Source organism: Nematolebias whitei, chromosome 12, assembly GCF_014905685.2.
Source record: "Nematolebias whitei isolate Nwh7 chromosome 12, NemWhi1, whole genome shotgun sequence".
Lineage (NCBI taxonomy): Eukaryota > Metazoa > Chordata > Actinopteri > Cyprinodontiformes > Rivulidae > Nematolebias > Nematolebias whitei.
This window is the reverse complement of record NC_056509.1, coordinates 10,019,518-10,044,379: the sequence shown is the minus strand read 5'-3', so window position 1 is coordinate 10,044,379 and position 24,862 is coordinate 10,019,518. Positions and strand designations below refer to the sequence as shown.

The window sequence follows — 24,862 nt, the reverse complement described above, 5'->3', positions numbered from 1 at the left end:
TCCCACACTCTTGCAATATTCTAACCAATGTTTCTAAACTCTAAACGCTCTAAAAGCGAACAGATAGAATGATTTCAGCTGTCTCTCTCTAGCTGCACTCTCAGCCATGCCCACTTCTCCGCTCTGCATGGAGATCAGATGCAGGAGGAAGCTTCTCCCACAGCTGTGGACTGAACACAGGTGCTAAATCATTTAAAATAATTTATTTAAAATAAACATTTCATGCCGATCGTGCGGCTCATCCATCAATCAGCCACAGCAAGACTCGATCACACAGCTAGCTATAGCATGGCCCGATCACACAGCTAGCTATAGCATGGTCCGATCACAAAGCAATCTACAAAACGGTCCAATCACAAAGCAATCTACAGCACGGCCTGGTCACACAGCAATCTATAGCAAGACCCGATCACACAGCATTCTACAGCAAGACCCGATCACAGAGCAATCTATAGCATGGCCCGATCACACGGCATGGTTAGATCACAAAGATATCTACAGCACGGTCCGGTCACACAGCAATCTATAGCAAGACCCGATCACACAGCATTCTACAGCATATCCCGATCACACAGCAATCTACAGCAAGACCCGATCACACAGCAATCTATAGCATGGCCCGATCACACGGCATGGTTCGATCACAAAGATATCTACAGCACGGTCCGATCACAAAGCAATCTACAGCACGGCCCGGTCACACAGCAATCTACAGCATGGCCCGATCACACAGCAATCAATAGCAATACCCGATCACAAAGCAATCTACTTCATATCCTGATCACGCAGCAATCTATAGCAAGACCCGATCACACAGCAATCTACAGCATGGCCCGATCACAAAGTAATCTATAGCAAGACCTGATCACACAGCAATCTATAGCAAGACCCCATCACAAAGCAATCTATAGCAAGACCCAATCACACAGCAATCTATAGCATGGCCCGATCACACAGCCATCTATAGCATGGTCCAATCACAAAGCAATCTATAGAACGGTCCGATCACAAAGCAATTTACAGCACGGCCCGGTCACACAGCAATCTACAGCATGTCCCGATCACACAGTATGGCCGGCTCGATTATTACAAGCAATATGAATTTTGAGCAACATTTTTTTGAGACTCCAGATTGATGCAAAAACATTTGGAGGCTATTGATTTTTGTGTTTAACGTTAGTTTTGAGTGTTGTGCATGACCCCGAGTTTTGTTATGACCACAGCCACATTATGAACGATTACAATGATTGATTAGGCCTTAATGGCATCATTATTCCTGCAAATCCTTGCCAATTTGTACATGATTTAGCTTGGACAAATTTATTAAACAAAAACTGCTTTCTGAATGTCAATATGAATTTAGATCTCAAAGATCTACATCAGTGGCAGTTCTGTAATTAATAGAAGAAATTACCAGCTCCATAGACAAAAATAAAATTTCAGTTGGGGTGTTCATAGGTTTTAAAAAAAGCATTTGACACAATAAATCATGACATATTAATAAAAAAAATTGGAGCATTATGGTATCAGGGGAGTGGTTTTATGCTGGATGAAGACTTATTTAAGTAAGAGTCAACAATTTGTGAAATTAGGTGACTTTCAAACATCATGTTTGTTTGTGGTGTTCCCCAGGGATCAGTATTCGGACCAAAACTTTTTATTCTATACATAAATGACATATGCAAGGTCTCAAAAGTACTACAGTTTGTTCTGTTTGCAGATGATAAAAATATTTTCTGTGAGGGGGAGAATTTACAGCAGCTTGTGGAGGAAATCACCTCAGAATTAAACAAATTAAAAAAGTGGTTTGATATAAATAAATTATCGTTAAATTTGGAAAAAACTAAGTTTATGTTGTTTGGAAATCGGAAAGGGAATAATGATTTAAAAGTAGGAATAGAGGGTGTATATGTAGACAGAGTTAATGAAATTAAGTTTCTGGGTGTGATGATCGACCACAAGATCTGCTGGAGGCCTCACATTCAATATGTTCAAGCTAAAGTATCGAGAAGTATCTCAGTCCTTAGTAAAGCTAGATACTTATTGATTAATAAAGCATTACATACTGCATATTGCTCATTTATCTTGCCATATTTGAATTATTGTGTGGAAGTTTGGGGAAACGCTTAGAAATCTTCACTTTGACCGTTGTGCACCCTCCAGAAAAGAGCCATCAGAATGGTTCATAAGGCAGGTTTCCAGGACCACGCTAAGTTATCTATAAACTCTTGCTTATTAAAATTACCAGATCTGGTAGAATTTCATGCACTCAGCTGATTTATAAAGCTAAAAACAAACAACTGCCAGATAATATACAGAAACTCTTCACTGATAGAGAGGAGGGTTATGATTACAGAGCAAACCTTAACTTCAGAACCAGGAGTGTTCGAACAACCATGAAAAGAATGTGCACTTCAGTCAGTGGTGTAAGGGTTTGGAATAAACTCAGCCAAGAACTGAAGCCATGTCCATCCATGAGTTTGTTCAAGAAAAGGTTCAGACTGATGATCTTCAACAAGTATAGGGATGATCATCTGAGATGAACCTGAATGGGTGTCTCTAACGTTGTAAATAGGATTGTACATATGAGTGTGGTTGTGTGTTCTGTGTGGGTGTATATATGGGGATAGATCAGGTTGTACTGGGGGAATGGGTTGGATCTCCTTCGCTTTTCTTGGTCCTTCAGTGTTGTGGTCTGGTTTCCGTGGTTGTTTGGGTTTGGGTTCCCTCAGTGGTCCACTAAACCGGTGTTGATTGTTGGGGCCATCAGATCAGATATTTAAACATTGACATCTGTTAATCTACCGGTAGACTTGAATTCTGAGTCTTTTGAATTTTGTTTTTTCTAGAATGATTTAAACAAAGTTTTCTCCCCAATTAGCTTAATTAATCTCAAGTATTTGTGCAGGTTTATCACATATTTATAGATTAAAAATGTATTCTAATTCCAGGTTCTAAGACAACAAAGGGTAAATAATCCCAAGTGGGTGGATACTTCTGCATCCCACTACAACTGTGGCTTTGTTGTATTCATCAGCTGTTTTCTTGACAAAAGTCTGCCTCCTGCAGGACTGGAACTGAAGTTGAACCACTTGCTTTGTAAAGAAATGAATAAAGCTCTGACAAGTTTTACCAACAACAACAAAGTAGAAAGTCAAACTTCCTCCTCGCTCAGTGACGAGGAACGCCACTTCGTGTTGCGTTGCACCATCTCAGTGACTCACCGTCAGTGCCCATCCCCTTCATCATGACCTCTGCCTGCGCAAACTCGTAGCCAAAGCTCAGCTCGCTGGAAACATCACTGGATGTGTCCAGATCCACCTCCAGCTGGTCGGTGCTCAAGCAGTTCTTCATGGAAGCTCCACTGTCCTCTTCCTCGGCTGCTGCGTAGAGCTTCTGCCTGGGCATGCTGATCCTGAGCGCACACAGGTGATGAAGGAAGTTTAAAAACAGGAAGAGAAAGGAGACGCCTTTGTTCCAGCATTAAAATACAAAACTGGTTTGCTTTGTTTATGAAGCAGAATCAGCTTTATTGTCATTGCACCGAAACACAACATAATTACATTTTGGTACAGCCTGTCCGAGAGAAACAAACAGTCATGGGGAAACGGAGGAAACTGGAACCGCCGGCCTCAAGAGGCGCAGCCTTTTTTTCAGATAAGGAAAAAGAAACACGAGGGGGAGTGTAGGTGTTGCCAAAAAAAGACCTCAGCACATGAAACAACAAAATACTGATGACATATTAATACATTTATGCATGAAGAGGCCGACAGGGGCAGTGTGTTGTCCGTGGACACTGCCAGATAGTTCCATAGTCCTGATAAAGATGGCACAGTGTCTATCAGTCAGCTCAACTCTGGCACAGATCCACAGATGTCCTCGGGAGGGGAGCGATAGGGGAGGGGGGAGCAGAGCTTCTTGTTCACATAAACAACCAGGAAAAGTTTGAGATAGTTGGCCAATTCAAGGCCAAGGGGGGAAGCCAAATTCAGATAACACAATTATTTTGGGTCAGGCAACCTCTACTTGAATTTTCATGTCTGCCTTCATAGTTCTGCTGGTACACCTAACTGGCGATTCCAAAGAGTCAAATTTTGTGGTCGGACTGAGCTTGTAGCCTTCTCCAAGCTTAATTCCATTCTGCCAGTGAGTCCCAGGAGCCACTTGTCAGAACCGCTGCCGCCATCTTCCAAATTTGTCCATATGCCAGATACCCGCCAACTCCAAAAAGCAGAACTCCAGTTATCATAAATCCAATTATGTACGCGTCTTCTACATCCTCAATGGACAATACAGACAAATTCAAAAAACGTTCAATACAAAAACAACTGAATTGAACGTTTTTTTAATTTATCATGTCCTGGATGACTGAGAATCTTCACCAGCATAATACAGACAAACACACCATCTTCCACTGGCCCCAGGAGTCCATAGTGTATCCAGCTGCTAATGTCCCTTCAAGGCATGAGGGCTCTTCTTCGCCCTGTCTTCTCGTTGAGAAAATTGTATCAATTATGTTGAGAGACCAGCTGACCAGATCCGTAATTTTCAATTCAGAGGATATGTAGTGAGAGGATCCGATAGGAATCACAAGACAAAGAGCAAAGCAGGAGGAAGGCAGAAGCAGAAGGGAAAAGTGTTTGTCCTTATCGAGAGCAAGCAAGAAAATAAAAAAAAGAAACATGTTTAGTGGTGAGAAGCCCACCTGAAGTAGTGGTTGTTCCCCCACAGGATCCTGTTCCCGTGATGAAGCTGCACTGGACTGGTGACCTCAGCGCCGTTTACGCACGTCCTGCACCGACAAAAACAACAAGTAAACAAAACAAGAGATTATTACACTTCTGTCTTCAGAGAAAAATCTGAACACAGCTCAGAAAGAGCAAGCAGGAAAATCTGGAAAGTAAAACATGTAAAAATGTAAAAGAACCCGTATTTCTAGAAGAAATGCTGCCTTTAAACTGAGACCATCTCTAATGACTCTCAGCTACTACTACCACGTCAAACATAGTTCATTATCAGTTAAAGTGACTGAGTTAAGTGATTTTTATATTTGCTTCCATAGATTATCTGTGACGACCATCATGAACTGAACTGACTTCAGAAGTTCATCAGCTGTAAAGAACTTATTTTCAATTCAATTCAGTTTATTTTTATAGCGCCAAATCTCAGCAAAGTTGTCTCAGGGCACTGAACAAAAACATTCACATACATAGAAAAGACAATTAGTAAAGTTCTCTATCTAAGAATGCCTTACCTTCTATATATCCTGATGCATGCTCAATAATCCAGGTAGAAAAATCTAACAAAGTTAAGTCAGGGCCTCTGGACGGATTCAAAATAATAAAAATTGTTGAACTATTTAATCTTTTAACCAAAAGACTTCTTCAGTCTGAGGAGCTGTAAAAAATTTGGTCTTATAAATGGCACCTTCTCATAGTGGATCAACCTCATGGTGTCACCCCTTGGTGACATCTAGAACTAGCTGTACACATGATCAAGGAGGACCATCAGCCTAACAATGGATCGTTAGTGCCCTGATGGCTGTTTGCTATTTACAGAGGGCTGAGTGATACTAGCAATAACCGCATTGTAAGAGGGGGACAGTTGAACACGGAGGCTCTGCCCCTGTTTAATGATGGACGGTTTCTTTTTACAAAGATGGCCTCCTTTACTCCTCTCTCAAATCAACAATCCTCTCTATCTGGGCAGCTGTGGCTGAGTGGCTAGAACAGGCATCCTCCAATGCAAGCATTGGGGATTTGATTCCGCCAGAAGTCACATGCTGACGTGTCCCTGGGCAAGACACTGAAACCCTTATTGCCTCCAAGGTGTGTCCCATCGGTGTATGAATGGGATAAAGCTCTGATTATTCTTTGTATAGATCTAGTAGAGTGCTGTACAAATGGGTAAATGAGGGCACAGATTGTGTAGTAAAGAGCTTTGAATATCTTGATAAGATAGAAAGTACAGTCCATTTACCATTTATCAAGGATGTGAACATCTTCATCCCTGAAAGAGTGACCTCTGGCCTGGAGATGAGTGTTGACCGCAGAGTCCTGGCCTGATGATGTTGATCTTCTGTGCTGGGCCATCCTTTTGGCCAGTGGCTGTTTTGTTTCCCCGATGTAAGACTGATCACCCTCTTGACACTGAACAACATACACAATATTACTCTGTTTGTGCTAGGGAAATGGATCTTTGGGATGAACCAGTCTTTGCTGTAATGTATTTTGGGGTTTAAAAGCCACTGGGACGTTATGTTTAGAAAATAAACGTCTCAGTTTCTCTGATACTCCCGCAACATCTGGAATGACCACTGGTCTGGGTCTGGGTTCCTCCTTTTCACCTAATGGCTGACTGGAGTCCTGTTTGGGTTTCTTCTCTGCTTTCAGGAAGGTCCAGTTAGGATATCCACATTGTTCCAGGGTCTGTCTTGTGTAGGATTTCTCTTCTGCCTGGCTCATGAGTTAGTGGGGATGCTGTCTGCTCTGTGGTACAGAGTCCTGATGACTTCTAACTTGTGCTCCAAAGGGTGATGGGAGTCAAACTGCAAATACTGGTCTGTGTGGGTGGATTTGCAGTACACCTCAGTTTGCAAATGTTCTCCATCAGAAACTGAGACCGCACAGTCCAAGAAAGCCAGCCTGCCATTTTTTACATCTTCTCGTGTGAACTTGATGTATTTATCCACAGAGTTGATGTGATCAGTGAAATGTTGGACTTCCTGAGATTTAATTTTAACCCAGGTGTCATCAACATACCTGGACCAATGACTCGGTGGTGTCCCTGAAAAGGACGTCAAGGCTCTCTTTTCTACCTCCTCCATGTACAGGTTGGCAAAAAGAGGAAACACTGGAGACCCCATAGCACACCCATGTTTCTGCCTATAATATTGCTCCCCATATGTGAAGTAAGTTGACTGCAGGCACAGTTTCAAGAGTTGACACAGTTGTTCTGTAGAAAGTGTGGCCTTGATGCTCAGAGTGGTGTCTGATTTTAATTTTAAACTGACCACCTCTACTGCATCATCAACAGGAATGCACGTAAAGAGTGATGTGACATCAAAAGATCGCTGGTCTTGGAAGAAAGGAAGGAAGTCATCTTTGTGAAAAGAGACCGTCCATCATTAAACAGGGGTGGAGCCTCCATGTTCAACTGTCCCTGTCCCCCTCTTTCAATGCCGTTATTGCTAGTATCAATCAGCTCTCTGTGAATAGCAAACAGCCATCAGAATGCTAATGATCAGTTGTTAGGCTGGTGGTCCTCCTTTGTCATGTGAACAGCTAGTTCTGGATGTCACAATCAAACTGGTTGATCCACTATAGCTATGTTTACATACGCAAAATTCTTTGACCGGATTGAAATGTTTTCAAATTAAGTAATCCAAATGCATTGTTTACATGGGCACAATCCGGATGAGTGTTTACGTGCGGCGGGCTTTTACTCTGAATAGAAGTGTTGACATGTGCAGAGTGGTAAACTTCCTTAAAAACACAGAAGAAGTTCTACTTCCGGGATGCACATAAACAAACCTGAGCACTCAAAATGGACCCGCAACAGATTTTAATGACGGTGGAGATGTTACTGCACTCCCTGACTAAGCTACAGGTAATACAGATAATTTTGAGCTCTTTCAAAGTTTCTAGTAGAAATATTGTATCACTCACCGACCAATTTTGCTTCCCCGACATGCTAATATTATTAGCATTAGCCAGGCAGAAATAGGGCTGGGCGATGTATCGATTATACTCGATGTATCTCGAGTTTTTCAATTTACGATGGTTAAAATGGCTCTATCGCAACCATAGAGTATAACTTGCCATTCAAATAATAAGCTTTCCGCATCTAATTCACTGTGAGTTTTGTTTATCCGACACGCAACAAATGCATCACTACTCCCTGCCCCCTCCCAACCTGAAAATGTTCCGCATGACACGCTGTGCGGAGCATGCGCATATAGACTTGGATAGAGGAAAAAATAGGTCGACATCGGGAGATTCAGGTGAGCGGGTGAATGAGACGATAACTGAAGAGTCCAATGAACTAGTTCCGAAGAGAAACAGCACTGGATCAATAATCTGGCAGTGGTTTGGATTTTACAAGGAGTATGTCGAACAAAATGTGGTAATTTGCAAAACGTGTCGTAAAACCATTGCCACGAAAGGAAGCAGTATCACAAATTTATTTCACCACCTAAGAAGTCGTCCACTGCAAAATGAAGAATGTTGTAAACTCCGTATGTCCACGTCTCCCCACATAACAAAGAAAATGTTAAATAATACAGCTGTGAAGCAGATGACACTAGCTTCTTCGTTTGACAAAGCCATCCCGTATGACAGAAAAAGTACAAAGTGGAGAGAAATCACTGACGCAGTAACAAAATATATTGCCAGAGACATGGCTCCTGTCAGTGTTGTGGAAAAGCCTGGATTCAAAAATCTTAAGACTCTTGATGCAAAATACGACTTGCCAGGTCGCAAGTTCTTTGCAGAAAAAGCACTGCTAGAGTTGTACATTTCAGTAAGAGAAAACGTAGGCCAGCAGCTAACAAACATGACCTTCTTCTCAAAATTTCCAGCATATGCAAATTGATTAGAGAAGCTCTGATACCTGTGGCTGTTCTGGGTTAGTTGATTATATAGTCACTATTTAAACTTTTATTTTTGTAAATCTGGACTCATCAGGTTTTTTGATTTTACAATTTTTATGCAAAAAGCACTAACGAGCACCATTTTTTTCAACCAGCTGGTTTATTTTTCATTGTGGATTTGTGCTTGGTGTACTTTTTTTGCTGCTAAGGTCTTGTATATTAAAGGTATAGTGTTGACCACAGTAAGAGACGGTGGTACTAATTTCATTACTGAAGAAGATGATTTGTGTGCAACTGATGGTTACAATAAAACATTTTAAACTTATTCTGATTTTGTATTCAATTTAAAAAAAACATCAATGGTCTGTTTGAATAGAATCAGAATGATGCGTTTACATGAAGCATTTTTATTACGAATGGTCCTATAATCCGATTACTTATGTCAATGTAAACATAGTTTATGAGAAGGTGCTGTTTATAAGATAAAACGTTTCAACAATTTTTATTTTCATTGTTTTAATCTGTCCAGAGGACCTGACTTAACTTTGTTAAGATTACCTTCTAAATGTTTCATTAAAATTCATCCAACTGTTCACAGGATATTTTGCTAAAAGACAGGTGATGGCAAAATTTCTAACAGATTTTGTGCAGTTTGTTAGTGCTCAGAATAAATGTAGGGGATAAGTCACAGATACTACCACACCAACTTTAACTCAACGTCTGTAAAATTGACTGACGAAAATCTCAATTTTTTTAAAGGAACCTCTTTCTTATAGTTTTTGACCTGCTCCCCTCAGGCAGGAGGTTAAGGAGCATTAAGTGTAAAACCACCAGACTGAGGAACAGCTTCTACCGTGAAGCTGTTAAGACTCATGAATCTCTAATCAGAAAAATCACTGTAAAGACACTTTAATTGGAGATTAGACACTTTATCCGTGCTGCTGATTTCTTACCCATAAGCTGCTGTATTCATAACCATTCATACCCATTTAGTTTATATCTTAGAACCTTATTTACTTTTTCTTTTTACACTTTATATTTTTGCTATTGTTGGATGTAAGTGGGACCCTGTGTACATAATTTCATTCCACCTCATGTAACACGTGATGAAATGACAACAAACCTACTTGAACTTGATCTGGTCACAACAGACTCATGTTCAGGCTGCTGTTTAATACAACTTATTTATATTATATTATTATTGTTAGTGTATATCTTAGATCCTTGTATACTGCTTCTTTTATACTTTATATTTTGCTGTTTTTGGGGACCCTGAGTACATAACTTTGCTCCACCTCATGTACCACATGCCATGCGAATGACAATAAAGTCTCCTTGAACCTTGACCTTAACCTCCTTGACGCAGCTAGACATCAAAACAGAAGATGGTTCCTCATATATTTGTCAAGCTATCGTGCTCACAACATGGACAGACACACGGAGGGTATTTCCTCTTCCCTCCGTGACGAGGAACAACAAAGTAGTATTTTTGCTGCTTGCCTACATACCGAGCCCCTCGGTGAGGCGTTAGCACCACGCCGTTGTTCTCAGTGATGTCGATGACACAGTGCTCTGCGTGGATGGCCATCCCACACAGCTGGATGTCCTGGGAATCAGCCGAGCCCACTCGGGTGTGCTCCTGGACACAGAAAAGACGCTCAGCAGAATGTTTTGCGTCGCAGGTTTAATGATCACTTTTCAGCACCTGCCCTGCATGTTCGTGTCTCATACTTTGAGGTAGTAGACGAGCAGCTCGTTGAGGGCGGGGTCAGCGTTCAGGTTGACAAGGAAACATTTATCATCCACCACTCTGATGCCAGATGACTGGAGGGAGATCCCCAGACTCTCCAGCTGCTTCTGACGCTCCTGCAGGAACAACACATGTCATCTATAATCTAATGATGAACATCTAATCATCTTATGAAGAAAACATTGTGTGGCTGAACAGAGAAAGAGCTAATAGAACTGAGATAGTTTCATGTTTTTAGATGATTAAATGGACCCATTTCACTCCTTGAAAGGCGAGTTCAGACTGTTAGTAGTGGGGCTCTGTGGAAAAGCTATGAACAATTAATATCTTACCTGTTGTAAATAGCTTTTTGTCTGATTTCACTTTTGAAAAATAGTTCAATTCTGACAGGACTGATGAGCTAATTGTTAGTATGAATGCATTAAAGACCAAACTGGATCACTGCTGGCTAAAACCAGCTTTATTCTCATAAATGTCACAGGAGTTCATGTGAACAGGTTACTCTATAACATGGGCTCATGTGAACTTGTGTGTTTTTTTCCGAGCAGACTGCTGCAGTGAGCTAACAGGGAAGACACGAGGAGGCGGAGTGAGCGTCTACGCAAAGGTTGGTGCACAAACTGTATTCTGATAAACAGCTCCTGCTCCGAGGCTTTAGAACAAGTTACTGTGAAACGTCGACCACACTATTTACCTCGGGAGTTTACAGCGGTGTTCATCATTGCTCTCTATATAGCCCCAGAAGCTAATGCTAAAGACGCTCTGCAGGAGCTAGACAATAACATCAGCTTGCTGCAAAACAAGCTTCCGGAGGCTTTTTACGTGGTGGCTGGTGATTTTAATCACGTAAACCTGAAAGACACTATGCCTAGATTTTATCAGCATGTGACCATACCAACACGAGGAAAGAACACAACCGCGTTTACACCAACATACAAAACACATACAAAGCCATACCCCGCCCCCACCTCGGCTACTCTGATCACATCTCCACACTACTGGCCCCTGTCTACCTCCCCCAGCTGAGGCGTTTCAGACCAACACAGAAAAACATCACTATGTAGGCCAGCAACAACAACTCTGTACAGACTGGCAGATCTTCAGGAAGGCTGCTGTAAATGAGGGAGAACTAGATATCTGGAGGAATACACAATCTCCTGTCCTCGGATACATCAGCAAGTGTGGTAATGGTGTCACCACCACCAGGACTGTAAAGTGCTACTCAAACTAGAAACGCTGGCTGAACGCAGAGGTCCATACCCTGCTGAAAGCCTGCCTTCAGGTTTGGAGACTCACAGGAACTGGGGAAGGCAAGGAAAGAACTGGCTGCTGGCATTAAGAGGGCCAAAGCCACATACCCACTGACGATCCAAGGACATTTCTCCTTACAGGACCCACGGAGCATGTGGAGGGGCATTAAGGCCTTATTTACACGGACACGATGGGGGGAAACGTAGGTTTTTTCGTATGTTAATTAGAGGAAAAGATTTGCGTTGACACGGTCGAATTTTGGGTTTACATGCATCCGGAGGATTCCCCCACGCCCTCCCAAATCTGCTGTAGTTACCATGCCAGGTCATTAAATGGCGCTGTGAATTTTGTACCGTCACTTAATGCGCATGCATGCTGCCTTGGCACGCTTCTTTCCTATGAGCTAAAAAGCTCAGCTAACAACAACGTAACAACAAGTTAGAGCTGGATTCTGGATGGATTTTGGATAAGAGTCGACAGATTTGACACCAAGCAGGACCGCTTCGTCTAACAGCTCCACACTGGTCGCTGAGTGGACCAGAACCGAGTCGACGATGTTGGACTTTACTCCGTGATAATCAGTAGCTGTTTTACAGCAGGTAAATCAATGTTCTTAATAATGTTAGTTTGTGTTTACTTTGGTTACAAAACAACCAAGTTTTTATTTTTCCTGAAAGAAGAAGAAGCTGTCCTTCCACCAGGCGGACCAGTTCTGAACGAGGCTCGGCCCAGATGAACTGCAGGAGGGCGTCGAAGAGAGAGAGCTGTTGGATGAACTATTTATTTAAAATTCCCCTGTTATTTTATTCAATCCATTCAATGTTTTAAGTTGCATTAATAAAAGGAGTGACAGCCTGAATGAGCCAGATGGACAACGTGGGACATCAAGGATGAAAACAGAGGAGAGTCCAGTTAATTAATGTAGTTTACAGTTAACGTTTTTAATAGTGTGTTCAGTTTAATTATCAGTATTTGTGTGACATACAGTTTGTGGTGTTGACTAAATAAATAAAAATTAAACCTGATGTCTTCATTTTCAACTTTAGTGTTCACGCTATATGTTAAGCATCATTTTAAATTTGAATTACATAATGTCCAGATAGCTTCATTTAGCTCAGAGCTTCATTATATCTCGCACACTTACATAAATACTGTTTATTATTATTAAACTTATTATTTAGCACATTTAGATGTTACAGTGCAGCGCGACGTGTGCGCGTGCCTCGTTCTATAAACAGCGACATTAGAACTGGATCTGACTGTGTCTCTTCCAACACAGATGTCGGTCACAGCACCTAGAATCTGACATAGATTAACTACGAGATTAAAAATATATTCCATCAGTCGTAGTTCTGAAAGCACTGTCCGCCGCCATGTTGATAGAAATATAGTATCTGTCCGCGCGTGCGTGTGTGCATGTGGTTTAACGCAAAGCCTCAGCGGGAGATGTTTACATTATCAGCAGGGGGTCAACAAAAAACCACTCTGGAAGGTGGGTTCAGAAACCTCCGGATTCAAAGAGGGGGGCCACTGGTGTTGTGTAAATAAACAGCAGAACCGCAGAGAGAAAGCTGCGGATGCACTCAAAATACGCACCGTGTAAACGGGCCTTAAGTGCACAACAGACTATAAAAGCAGAGGTGCACAATGCCCTAGAGACCCATCACTGCCTGATGCTCTTAACACGTTCTACGCACACTTTGAAGACCCTAACAGACCACCCAGCACCAGACTCCCCTCACCACCAGAAGAGTTTCTCAGTGACCTCAGCAGAAGTAAGGAGTACTTTCAGGAGGATTAATCCTCACAAAGCAACTGGACAAGACAACATCCCAGGGAAGGTGCTGAAAGAATGTGCCAATCAGCTCTGTGAGGTGCTGGCTGACATCTTGAACTCCTCACTCACCTTGGCAACAGTTTCCACCTGTCTGAAGACTGCCACCATCATCCCAGTTCCAAACAGCTCTACAGTGACTGGTCTGAATGACTACCAGCCAGTAGCCCTCACCCTGAGAGTCGCTAAATGCTTTGAAAGACTGGTCATGACAGACATCCAAACAACCATCAACAAAGACCCTCACCAGTATGCATACCATGAAAATTGATCTACAGAAGATGCCATCTCCTCTGTGGTACACACTGCTCTCACCCACCTGGAGCACAAGGACTCCTACATCCGTATGCTCTTTGTGGACTTCACGTCCTCCTTCAACACCATGATCCCCAAAGCCCTGATGGACAAACTACTCACACTAGGTCTAAGCCCCTCCATTTGCAATTGGGTCCTGGACTTCTTAACAAACAGACCTCAGACTGTGAGGATCCACAACTTCTTCCTCCTCCACCACAACTATCAGCACTGGCTCCCCTCAGGGCTGTGTGTTGAGCCCCATCCTGTTCACTTTGCTCACATATGATTGTGCACCTACCCATCCAGGCTGTCACATTGTAAAGTTTGCAGATGATACAGCGGTGGTGGGATGCATCACAAACGATTCGAGTCCAACAACAGGCAGGAGGTGGAACACCTGGAGAGCTGGTACAGGAAGAACAACCTTCACATCAATGTAAAGAAGATGAAGGAGATGGTTGTGGACTTCAAAAGGAACAAACACACCTACACCCCCCTGAACATAGGAGGATCTGCAGTGGAAGTGGTCTCCAGCTACAAGTACTTGGGTGTGCACCTGAATGACAACCTCAGCTGGGGCAACAACACTACCTGCCAGTCCTCACCTCCTTCTACAGGTGTGCAGTGGAGAGCATCCTGTGCTCCAGCATCAATGTGTGGCATGGAGGCTGCACAGCTGCAGAAAGAAAAGCTTTGCAGAGAGTGGAGAAGGCTGCACAGAAGACTGTTGGAGTCAAGTCTCCCCACCATCACAGACATCTACACCTCTAGATGCAGGAAGTGTGTGTGTGTGTGTGTGTGTGTGTGTGTGTGCGTGTGTGTGTGTTACTTGTGCGACAGCCTCTGTCTTGCGGAGTTTCTCCTCCCAGGTGACCGTCATCTCTTGGATCAGTTTCTCAGACTCCTCCAGCCGCTCCTTCAGCTCTGGAGCTTTCATGGACTGAAACAAAACTTCTGTCAGACATTTTACGTCATCATCACTTTACGTCATCATCATTGTCATCGTCATCATCATCATCATCATCAACATCATCATCATCATCGTCATCAGATTGATGAACGCACACAGAGCCAAAAAAAATAAAAAATATGCACCTCCGCCTCTGTAAGCTGCTCCTTCAGTTTCTCCACCTCCTCCCGGAGCTCGCGGATGATCCTAGCGTTGGGGTCTTCGTTCACCACAGCGTGGTTGACGATGTTCTTGGCCCTGTCGGCGTAACGCAGAGTGGAGAGCGTCTCGTCGTAGTTGTCTGCCGCGGGGCTGATGGTGGCGACCATGGCGGTCCTACTGTTCCCTCCAAGGCTGTCCTGCAGAGTCAAACACAAATCATCAGAGGACATGTAAAGAAAAACATGAAGAAACGTCTAAAAATAATTAAAGTTTAGGTTTAAATGAACAACAGCTGTGTGAAAAGAAGAAGAGGCTGCATTTAAAATGCAACATGCAGCAAAGATAAGAGACTAATGCAAAGCAGGAAATAAAAGAGCCTTTTGAAATTGATTAATGGATTTCTTCAGATAAAGTAACCCTCTGTCTGCAGAGTAAATAACCTGTCCTGTTTGTCTGCTCAAGGGTCTGAATGAAGCAGTGTTCTGTACCTTCAGCAGCCAGGTGAGCACAGAGTCTCTGTAGGGAACAAACTTGCTCTTGTTCTGTCCCGCTCCCTGATCCGCTAAGGCCGAGATAACTAAACCCAGAGTGCTGAGAGACCTGCAGGGAGGGGCAGACTTTAGTGAGCAGCAAGGAGCCATGCCGGCTGAATCAAAAGGTCCACAGAACGTAGAACGACCTCAGCTTGAAGAAACTGAACATCCAACAGACACAGTCAGAACCATCTGCTGACTCACTTGTTGATGTTGCTGCCTTCTTTCAGCCGCTCCCCTGCCGCTCCAGTCTTTGCTGCCCGCTCACTTCCTGCGAGGTCCACCAGACTCAGCTTGCTCACCTTCTCGCCACTTGTCTGCAGAAGACCCACAAACACACACAATCAGCAGCTCCTCATTGCATGATGTTCCAGACTGAACCTCAGGAGAGTTGTAATTTTGCAGGAAATAAAAGAAAAGGGCAAACTGAACAATAATATTTGGTAACTGGAATTATGATGAGATGTATTTGTACCAAACCATCATAGTACAGGTAATTTGGGAGAGTACACAACAAATACTTGTCTCAAGTACTCATTGCTCCCGTCTAGAAGTGTGCACCCATTTTATTTAACTGCATTTTGTTAACTGTGATGATGGACGAGCAACACGCCAATGTCCCTCGTTGCTGAAGGACTTGAATAGTGAATGTTTGTAGTTTTCAAGATGGGTGTTTTCCCGGACCAGAACAGAACAGGGAATGTAAGTAAAGCTACTTTCTTTACAGGCTTTGAACCCTACAGCTTATACAATGCAGCGGCTAATTTAAAACTTAATAATTTTAGTTTAACTTTTTTATTTTTTTTTGGGGGGGGGGGTTGCGACAGGCTCACGAGCTTCCTGTCGCCTAAAGCATTTAGCTTCATCACACTCTGGGGCTCACGTAGCTGCCCAGTGCATGTCTGTTGAGGGGTGGGTCATTGTGACACAGACAGAGTGAACCCCACAGGTCTTCATGACAACTACCTCCCTCACTCATGGTTCCTCTACTGAATGGTCTAACACAAACTAACACATAATGAACACATAAACCAACAAGAACAGACTAATCAATAAAAGAATGAAGCTAAACAGCTAACTGAAATGATTAATAATGAACATAAATTTTACCCATAATCCCTCTCTGAGGCCATGTGACCTGTAGTCAACCACAATGATCCAATGAGGTAGTCTCATTGAGTCACGAGGACCCACCCCCCAAGAGAGATGTGCATTGATCACACTACCTGTTTAAATAAAGATTAAAATATCTGACCAATGAAATTACTGAACAGGTCACAGTCGAACCAATGAAACGGGGAGGAGAGAACGGGAGGGGGATCCCCCTACATGCACAGAACATGTGAGTCTCACATGCTCACAGAGCAACTTTGCTCCGGAGCAGGAGAAATATAGTGATCAATGACTTCCTGGTAGGCTACTGTACAGGTTTTTTTTTTTTTTTAACCAGCCGTATTACCAGCATTGTTTGGAAGAAATAAACAAACAAACAAACAAATAAATAATAATAATTTACTGTATTTGTGTACGTTACCGGTACGTATTGTAGCATTTGTGCCCCATTGTCGTTGACTGCTGGTCACACGGACTCAGAGAGGGATTATGGGTAAATTTTATGTTCATTATTAATTATTTCAATAAGCTGTTTAGCTTTGTTCTTTTAGTGGTTAGTCTGTTCTTGTTAGTTCATGTGTTCATTATGTGTTAGTTTGTGTTATAGACCATTCAGTAGAGGAACCATACCACTACGGAGGTAGTTGTCATGAAGACCTCTGTCTGTGTGTTCAACAGTAAAGTCTACAAAACACCATCTGGTGGTTGATTCTTGGTCTACAACAAGAGCTGTACATCTCTCAGTAGCTGTGAGCTGACACTCATGTTACAACGTGAACACCTGCAGCTTATATTTGTACAACATTGTTTTTTTTTGTTGCTTTTTTAAACTATTTTATTTAGTGGCAAGGCTTATACTCAGGAGCACTCTAGTCTGGAAATTACGGTATACAAATACCCATGGATAAATGGTAAATGGACTGTACTTATACAGCGCCTTTCTATCTTATTTCAAGACACTCGAAGCGCTTACACAACAATCTGTGTCCTCATTTACCCATTCATACAACACTCTGCTAGATCTCTACAAAGCTAATTCAACAAATCATTCTAAAGAGACTAATCAATGCTTTTTAGATCACATTCATACACTGATGGGACACACATCTAAGGCTATGAGGGGTTCAGTGACTTGCCCAGGGACAATTCGACATGTGACTGCTGGTGGATTCGAACCCCCAACTCTCGCATTGGAGGACTACTGCTCTAACCACTCAGCCACAGCCGCCCCTAATGTACCGAACCATGACTCCAGCACTCCGTTACACCTCTAGTAGAACAAACTGAATGTTCAGATCTTTCTGCCACATCAGGAGGAAGAAACAGGAGAATCTAACCCCAGACTTCATGTCCCTGAGCGTGTGTGTGAGGATGATGTTGAACACGGCGTGGGATCTGCTGCTCTCCTCGTTCATGTTCGTGGCTGCCACCGTGCGAGATTTATTTCCCTCTGACATCAGAGACTCGATGTCCTGTTGAAAACATCCATCCCAGAAACATGACTTGTTCCTTCTGTGACTCAGTTTAAAAAGGAGGAAATAAATCTTGTAAAAACATGTTTGTGTTACCTTGTAGCTGGTCACGGCCAGGCGGGACAGACCGTCAACGTACGGGCCTAAAACATTGTGTTCCCTCACTCTCAGAGCCCGTCGACTCCTAAAGGAGAGAAGGGAGGTCCTGCATCTTTTATCTTTTGTACGCACAGATGTAAAGCCCGAGTGACGAATGATCCAAACTGTGTTCGTGGCTCTGTGTTGCACGGCCTCACCCTTTAGGATCGAGCAGGTCTCGGACCTTCTCGTTGTAAATCTCCATATAGGAGACCTCCACGGTGAAGGTCTCTCCCTCGCGGACCTCCTGCACGGTTCTGTTAAACAGGGAGCTGCAGAGACGAGGGATCAGACCGGGCTGCTCTGCTGAGCCCATCATGGTGTACGACTTCCCCGAACCTGGAGACACAGGTTTACAACCAGTCACTCAGAAACACAGCCAGGAGGAGTTGTTAACTTCAACAGTTTGTTTTAGAGAATCTGACATATGTTTGCAGATGTGAAACTAAAATATATGTTCATACATGTCTGAAGAGTGTATGAGCCGAAAATGAGGAGCACACACAGTCCAACTGTTACAAACATCTATTATTTTTATGTTTTAATGGGAACTGATGTGTAAAAGAGACAAAGAATGATCAGGATGAACAGATAAAAATGTTTGTTTAAAATCTTCAGGAGTTCCATGTTAAAATGACCTGAATTAAAGGCCCAGCTATCCTGGAAAGGATGCAGGTAGCCTGCTGTCTTCAGTCTTAAACTACTAGTTTAGGTTAAACCTCTTAGATGATTCATGAGACTTTGTACAATCTGTTAGCACTTGGATTGTGTGTTGGGAATGACCCTCAGCTACCAACACTAAGCCTGTCGCGTTAACAAATTTTGCTGGGCGATTAATTGTCTCAGAAATTGTTGAATAAATTTGACAATAATTAGCAATTATTGTCAAATTTAAGAAGAAATGTTGGTAAATTTTTGTGTGTAGTACAGTTTTTGACCAGTGGATGGCAGTATAAGACTGAACCAAAGGATGGGTAGTGAGGGCGTGAGCAGCGTGTCTCTAAGTAAAATGGGAGGAAGCCCCTTGATGTGACATGGGCTGTCTCCTTCCTGTTTTTTGGTTCTCAAAACGTGTGCTCCCGCGGGGCTCGCAGTCTTCACTCAAACGGCACAGCGTAGATGAAGTCACACTCACAGCTTCGCAGCGCTCGCCCGCTCATGGCGGCATAGATACGAGATCTCAAAGCGAACCCAGCGCAGGACACTGCTCGCGGCAGGAGCGACACGTGTTTTCACCGCAGTGGCATGAAACGCGCAGCCCCATGGCGTCATCAGCTGTCACGCTTCGCCTCAGCACACACCGGCCCACCTAGACATGAAGGTTGGTCCGCGGTCCGAACGTAGCACACGGGCGCGTTCAGAGCCCTTTTCGAGGAAGCCTCGCCTTGGGTCACGCGGAAAACATTCCCGCGACACATGACGGCGGTGAACTGGATGACATCCGTACAAAACATGACGCATCACTTAAACGCACGTCCACTCCACGAGCGTTACGCGGAGTGGCTAAAAACATGCTCGCCAGACAGATGGATGGCCAGGGTGTTATGCAAAGGTTACACGTTGCAATTTGGAGGACCCCCTCCGTTCGGAGGAATTTTAGAGACGGTCCTGTCATCACCAGACCAAATCTCATCCCTAAATGCAGAAGTCCAAGAGCTTCTGATAAAAGAAGTAATCTCCAGAGTTCCCAACGGAGAGAAAAACACAGGGTTTTACTCACGTTACTTCCTGGTTCCCAAACGGACCGGAGGAACGAGACCCATTTTGGATCTGTCAGCTTTCAACAAGGTGATCATGGACAGACCGTTTCACATGTTGACAACCAGACAGCTGTTGGACAACATCCAGAGAAATGACTGCTTTGTTTTCCGTCGACCTGAAAGATGCTTATTTTCACATACCGATCATCCCAAAACACAGAAAATTCCTGCGTTTCTCCTTTCAAGGGATGAAGTATCAGTACAACAGGCTGCCGTTCGGTTATTCCCTCGCGCCTCGTACGTTCTCAAAGTGTGTGGAGACAGCCCTGCATCCGTTACACAGAGCAGGGATGAGAGTTTTGTTTTACCTGGACGACCTGCTGCTACTGTCATGCTCCAGACAGGAAGCAGTGATGCAGGCTCAGGTGTTGACATCACACCTGTTAAATCTGGGCTTCACCATAAATTGGAAGAAAAGCTCGATTTTCCCGGCCCAGACAATTGTTTATCTGGGAGTGGAGTTAAATTCAACCACGATGAGGGCTCGTTTATCACAAACAAGAATCGACACTTTAAAAGACCAGCTCCTTCACGCAAGACCTGGCAGAGTGGTAACAGCTGTTTTCCATCATGAAGTTGTTAGGAATGATGTCATCAGCTCACACAGTTGTCCCGCTGGGTTTATTACACATGAGACGCCTCCAGAGGTGGTTTGCGCGTCTGGATCCAGTAAAACAAAAGAGACGGATGATCACTGTTCCTCCCTCCGTGAGGGCAGACCTCCGACACTGGGGAAACACCCAGGTTCTGTTGGAGGGAGCCCCCGTCAGCAGACCCACGTCACACGTGCCAGTCTTCACGGACACGTCGTCGTCAGGCTGGGGGGGGGGGGACATGCCTATCTCAAGCAGTAGGGGTGCTTTGGCCCCATCACACATCTGCCCACATAAATGGTTTGGAGTGTCACACGGTGCTGAACGTGATTCAACACTTTGCTCCCGTGCTACAGAATCAACACGTTTTGATTCACACAGACAACAAGGTGACTGCTGCTTACATAAACCGGCAGGGTGGTGTGCGCTCAGCCCAGATGTTACACATTGCGTGAAAGCTACTGTGTTGGGCTCACCAAAATCTGCTCTCCATCCGAGCAGTTTACATACCTGGTGTTCTGAACAAACGGGCAGATGTGATGTCCAGGGGCGGTCCACGTCACGGGGACTGGACTCTCCATCCAGACCTGATGACTCAGACGTGGCAGAAATTTGGCAAAGCAGCTGTGGACCTATTTGCGACACGAGAAAACGCTCAGTGTCAACTATGGTTTTCTCTGAGCCCGCGAGACGAACCACCGCTGGGGGTGGATGCGTTTGCCCACAGCCCATGGCCCAAAACGCTTCTGTACGCATTTCCTCCACCTCCTCTGATTTTACGGTTCCTGAATGGAGTTCAGGAGGAGGGACTGACAGCTCTCCTGGTGGCCCCCCGAGCGCGTGAATGCACCATGGTTCCCAGTCCTGCAACGCCTGCTGTCGGGGCGCCCGTGGAAACTGCCATGGAGGGAGGATGCTCTCCTCCAGGCAGGAGGAGAGATCAGGAGTTACCCAGAAATAGGCCAGCACCTGTGGGTCTGGCCGCTGAGCGGATCCGCTTAGAGAGGATGGGTCGCCCATAGGATGTAGTGCGCACAATCCAGGATTCATGTGCTGCATCTACCACAGTGCTGTACACATCAAAGTGGACAGTTTTTCAGTGCTGGTGTACAGAGAATAGTGTAGAGGCCACCTCATGTCCACTAGGTGGCATGCTGTCCTTTCTACAACAGCTGATGGACAGAAATTTGGCGTCTAGCACGATTAAAACGTACGCTGCAGTCATCTCTTCCTGCCACGAAGGGCTCGGAGACAGAACAGCCTTTAATCATCCGCTGATGAAGCGTTTTCTAAAAGGCGTACAGAGACGCAGGCCTGTTTCACGCCCAATTGCTCCACAGTGGGTTTTAACGCTGGCCCTGCGAGCCCTGATCAAAGCTCCATTTGAGCCTCTGGATCAGGTCCCGATTAAATTCTTGTCTCTTAAAACAGCCCTGCTGCTGGCTTTAACATCCGCTAAGAGGGTGAGTGATTATCTGCCTTCTCTGTCACTCCGTCATGTCTCAGAATTCAGGCTGACGGCAGCTCAGCTGATTTAAGACAAAACCCAGCTTTATGCCAAAAACATCACGAGCTCTTTTAAATCAAGGGTGATATCGTTGGAGGGGTTTTCCCTTCCCCCCACAAATCAGAAGAAGAGGCGTTTTTCCATCTTCTCTGTCCGGTGCGGGCGTTGACGTGTTACATAACATGCACAGCTGCAATGCGTCAAACTCAGCATTTGTTTGTGCATTATAGAGATGCATCTGCAGGTCGCCCGTTATCCATCCAGCGCTTGTCACACTGGCTGTGTGAGGCCTTTTTCTGAAGCCTACAGAGCATCAGATTTAGAGCCTCCTGTCAACCTCAGGGCGCACTCGATCAGGGGTTTTGCGTCTTCGACTGCTTTGCATAATGGTATGACAATGCAGGATATTTGCACTGCGCCGCGTGTTCAACACCCTGCTTATTTATTCACTTTTATCTACGTGATGTGACGGCCCGTTCCATAACACATTCTGTCCTTAGTGTTTTACAGAATGAACATTGTTGTTTCATGGAACTCCGTTTAACTCACATCTGTCTGCATGCAGTGTGAGATGTTGTTATCAGTCACAAGTTGTGATTGTTATTTTGGTTCTATTGTCACTAATCAGTTCATGACTATTGTTACCAATCAGTTCATGACTATTGTTACCAATCAGTTCATTTGATTAATAATCAGTTCTCCTGTTATTATTAATCTGTTCATACTGTTCAGCCGTAACCGGTTGGTTCATGGCTCTTTTCAGCATATTTTCCCTCCCCGTTGAAATTTTTCCAGGGCATTCATGCATTCAGAACACATAGTTACACAACATGCGTCTGTGCATGGAATTACGCAATGCGTAATTAAGCACATGGGGAGCTGAGTGACAAGATGTTTTTTGGGCAAGCTTCTGCTTCATACGGTGTTCGAATGGACCCAGTGAGGCGAGGACCACATCTGCTTCGCCCTTAACCCATCAGCGACAGCCTTAAAGGGCGAAGCTTATACGAAATAGAACGTTGGTTACGTACTGTAACCCCAGATTCTATGAGTATGAGCGTAGCCCTTTAAGCATCGGGCCTCACTGGCTCCTAAATGGCTGAAGAAAAGTTATTTGGGAGCCGATTACACGCTCTTAACGTAATTTATACGGACCGGGTGGGGCCCACACAGCAGGTGGGCGTGGACTAAATTTTTCAGTGTAATGCTTCGCATAACGGGATAAACCATCAGCGACAGCCTTAAAGGGCTACGCTTATACTCATAGAATCTGGGGTTACAGTACGTAACCAACGTTTCACTTTGTGCCAAGATCAAAGGAAAATATGCCAGTTATGTGACAAAACAAGTAAAGTCATGTGTTTTATGTCAAATGTATTAAATATTAAGATGTTTTCTGGCACTTTCTGTATTTGTAGGATATGTACGTCACAGGCAGCGGGCGATGTGCGTTCCTTTAAGAAACGCCAGGCTTTTAATTTTGTCAGAAATATTCCTGTGTCTGGGCTGGACTGGAAGTGCTACATGAAGCTGCTGCTGCTTGCAAATAAACAACAAAAACAATGCAAGTAAATAAAGAAATAATACAAAATCATTATATGAAAATTATTGTGCCACAGCACTGTCTAAACAACCATAAAATATTTTATTGTTTGAAAACGACAATCTACATCGAGCATATCTGTATTCTGACAAGCCTTTAACTCATCAGTCCAGTCAGAGTCAAACTTTCCTCCAAACTGAGGTCATCCAAAGAACCATCTACAACAGGTAAGATGTTATTTGTTCATAACGTTCCCACAGAATGCCACTTTAAAATGTTTGAGCTACCCCATTAACTCGTTAGTTATTCAACTGCTGGATCTGTGTGTGTGATGTGCACTTCTCATGATCTTTGTCTGCGCAGCTGCAGAGGAACAGCCGAGGCTTTGCTGAGACCACAGGTGAGGTTACCTGTCTGTCCGTAAGCGAAGATGCAGGCGTTGTAGCCCATGAAGGCATTGTTCAGCAGACTCTCTCCAAGGCACTGGAACACCACATCCTGACCTGCATGAACATCACTGATCACTCAACACCCCCAACACGAAAAACTAACATTTACCGGATTGACTCAGAGACAAAACGGAGAGAAAAGATGCTGAAAGAGAAAGAGAACTAAAACCTTTTGTTCTGGTCAGACTTAACTCAGAGGCTGAGAACAGAGCATGTTGGTGCTTTATGTGAATTAATGCTTCAGATTTACTGGATAACTGAGACGAGGGGTGGTCCTTCTTTTAAAAAGGTCCCACAGAATTGAAACAGAAATAAAGAGCGAGCTGCCGCCTCAGCACGAGCTCCAGAAATAGTTCCAAATCACAGGAAGCACTTTGTCAGGAGATGAAACAGACACACCCACCTGCAAACTGCTCCTTCTGGGACTCTTCCATGGACCAGAAACAGTAATCGTAGGCAAAAGTCTGAGGAGAACGTCAGATATTTCAATGGATTTTACCAAGAAAAGCCAAAACTACATAATCTGTTTTCATTTTGAATCCAAATTTGATTTAATATTTACCTTTGGCTGGTTTCTGGGACGAGAAAGAGAAGAGGGAAAAATCAAAGCTTATAATACTATTTCACTAAAGTAATACAAATATAACTAACTGTGTCAATGCAGTTAATTTATACTAACACCGCTCTTACTAAAGAATATAAAAAACATTCACAACGTAGTGCTGACACTACTTCCAAAACTAACATTTGCTCAGTTTGATGAAGGTTGATGTTTGTGTCATTATTAAACAAGCATTATGCTGACCCCCCCCCCCCCCCCCCCGATTTAAAAAGTGAATGATTTGTAGTTTTCAAGATGAGTGTTTTTCTGGACTGCAATTAAACAGAGAATGTACATAAATCTAAATGTTTTTGGTGCAA

General features: G+C 43.8%; 1 protein-coding gene across 1 annotated transcript in view; it reads right to left on the bottom strand.

Annotated features, from left to right (window-relative positions):
- The window catches only part of LOC119418744 (kinesin-like protein KIF13B), a 53,596-nt gene extending 29,221 nt beyond the window's left edge, over positions 1-24,375 (bottom strand). Inside the window, exons 1-13 of the mRNA XM_037686080.1 lie at positions 24,345-24,375; positions 23,903-23,995; positions 18,248-18,428; positions 18,048-18,135; positions 17,817-17,951; positions 15,571-15,683; positions 15,322-15,433; positions 14,818-15,030; positions 14,552-14,662; positions 10,322-10,456; positions 10,099-10,229; positions 4,706-4,792; positions 3,225-3,415 (exon numbers count right to left, since the gene is read on the bottom strand). Coding sequence (XP_037542008.1) covers positions 3,225-3,415; positions 4,706-4,792; positions 10,099-10,229; positions 10,322-10,456; positions 14,552-14,662; positions 14,818-15,030; positions 15,322-15,433; positions 15,571-15,683; positions 17,817-17,951; positions 18,048-18,135; positions 18,248-18,428; positions 23,903-23,995; positions 24,345-24,375 — 1,621 coding nt within the window. The remainder of the gene's footprint in view (positions 1-3,224; positions 3,416-4,705; positions 4,793-10,098; positions 10,230-10,321; positions 10,457-14,551; positions 14,663-14,817; positions 15,031-15,321; positions 15,434-15,570; positions 15,684-17,816; positions 17,952-18,047; positions 18,136-18,247; positions 18,429-23,902; positions 23,996-24,344) is intronic.
- Positions 24,376-24,862: the final 487 nt, after the last annotated feature.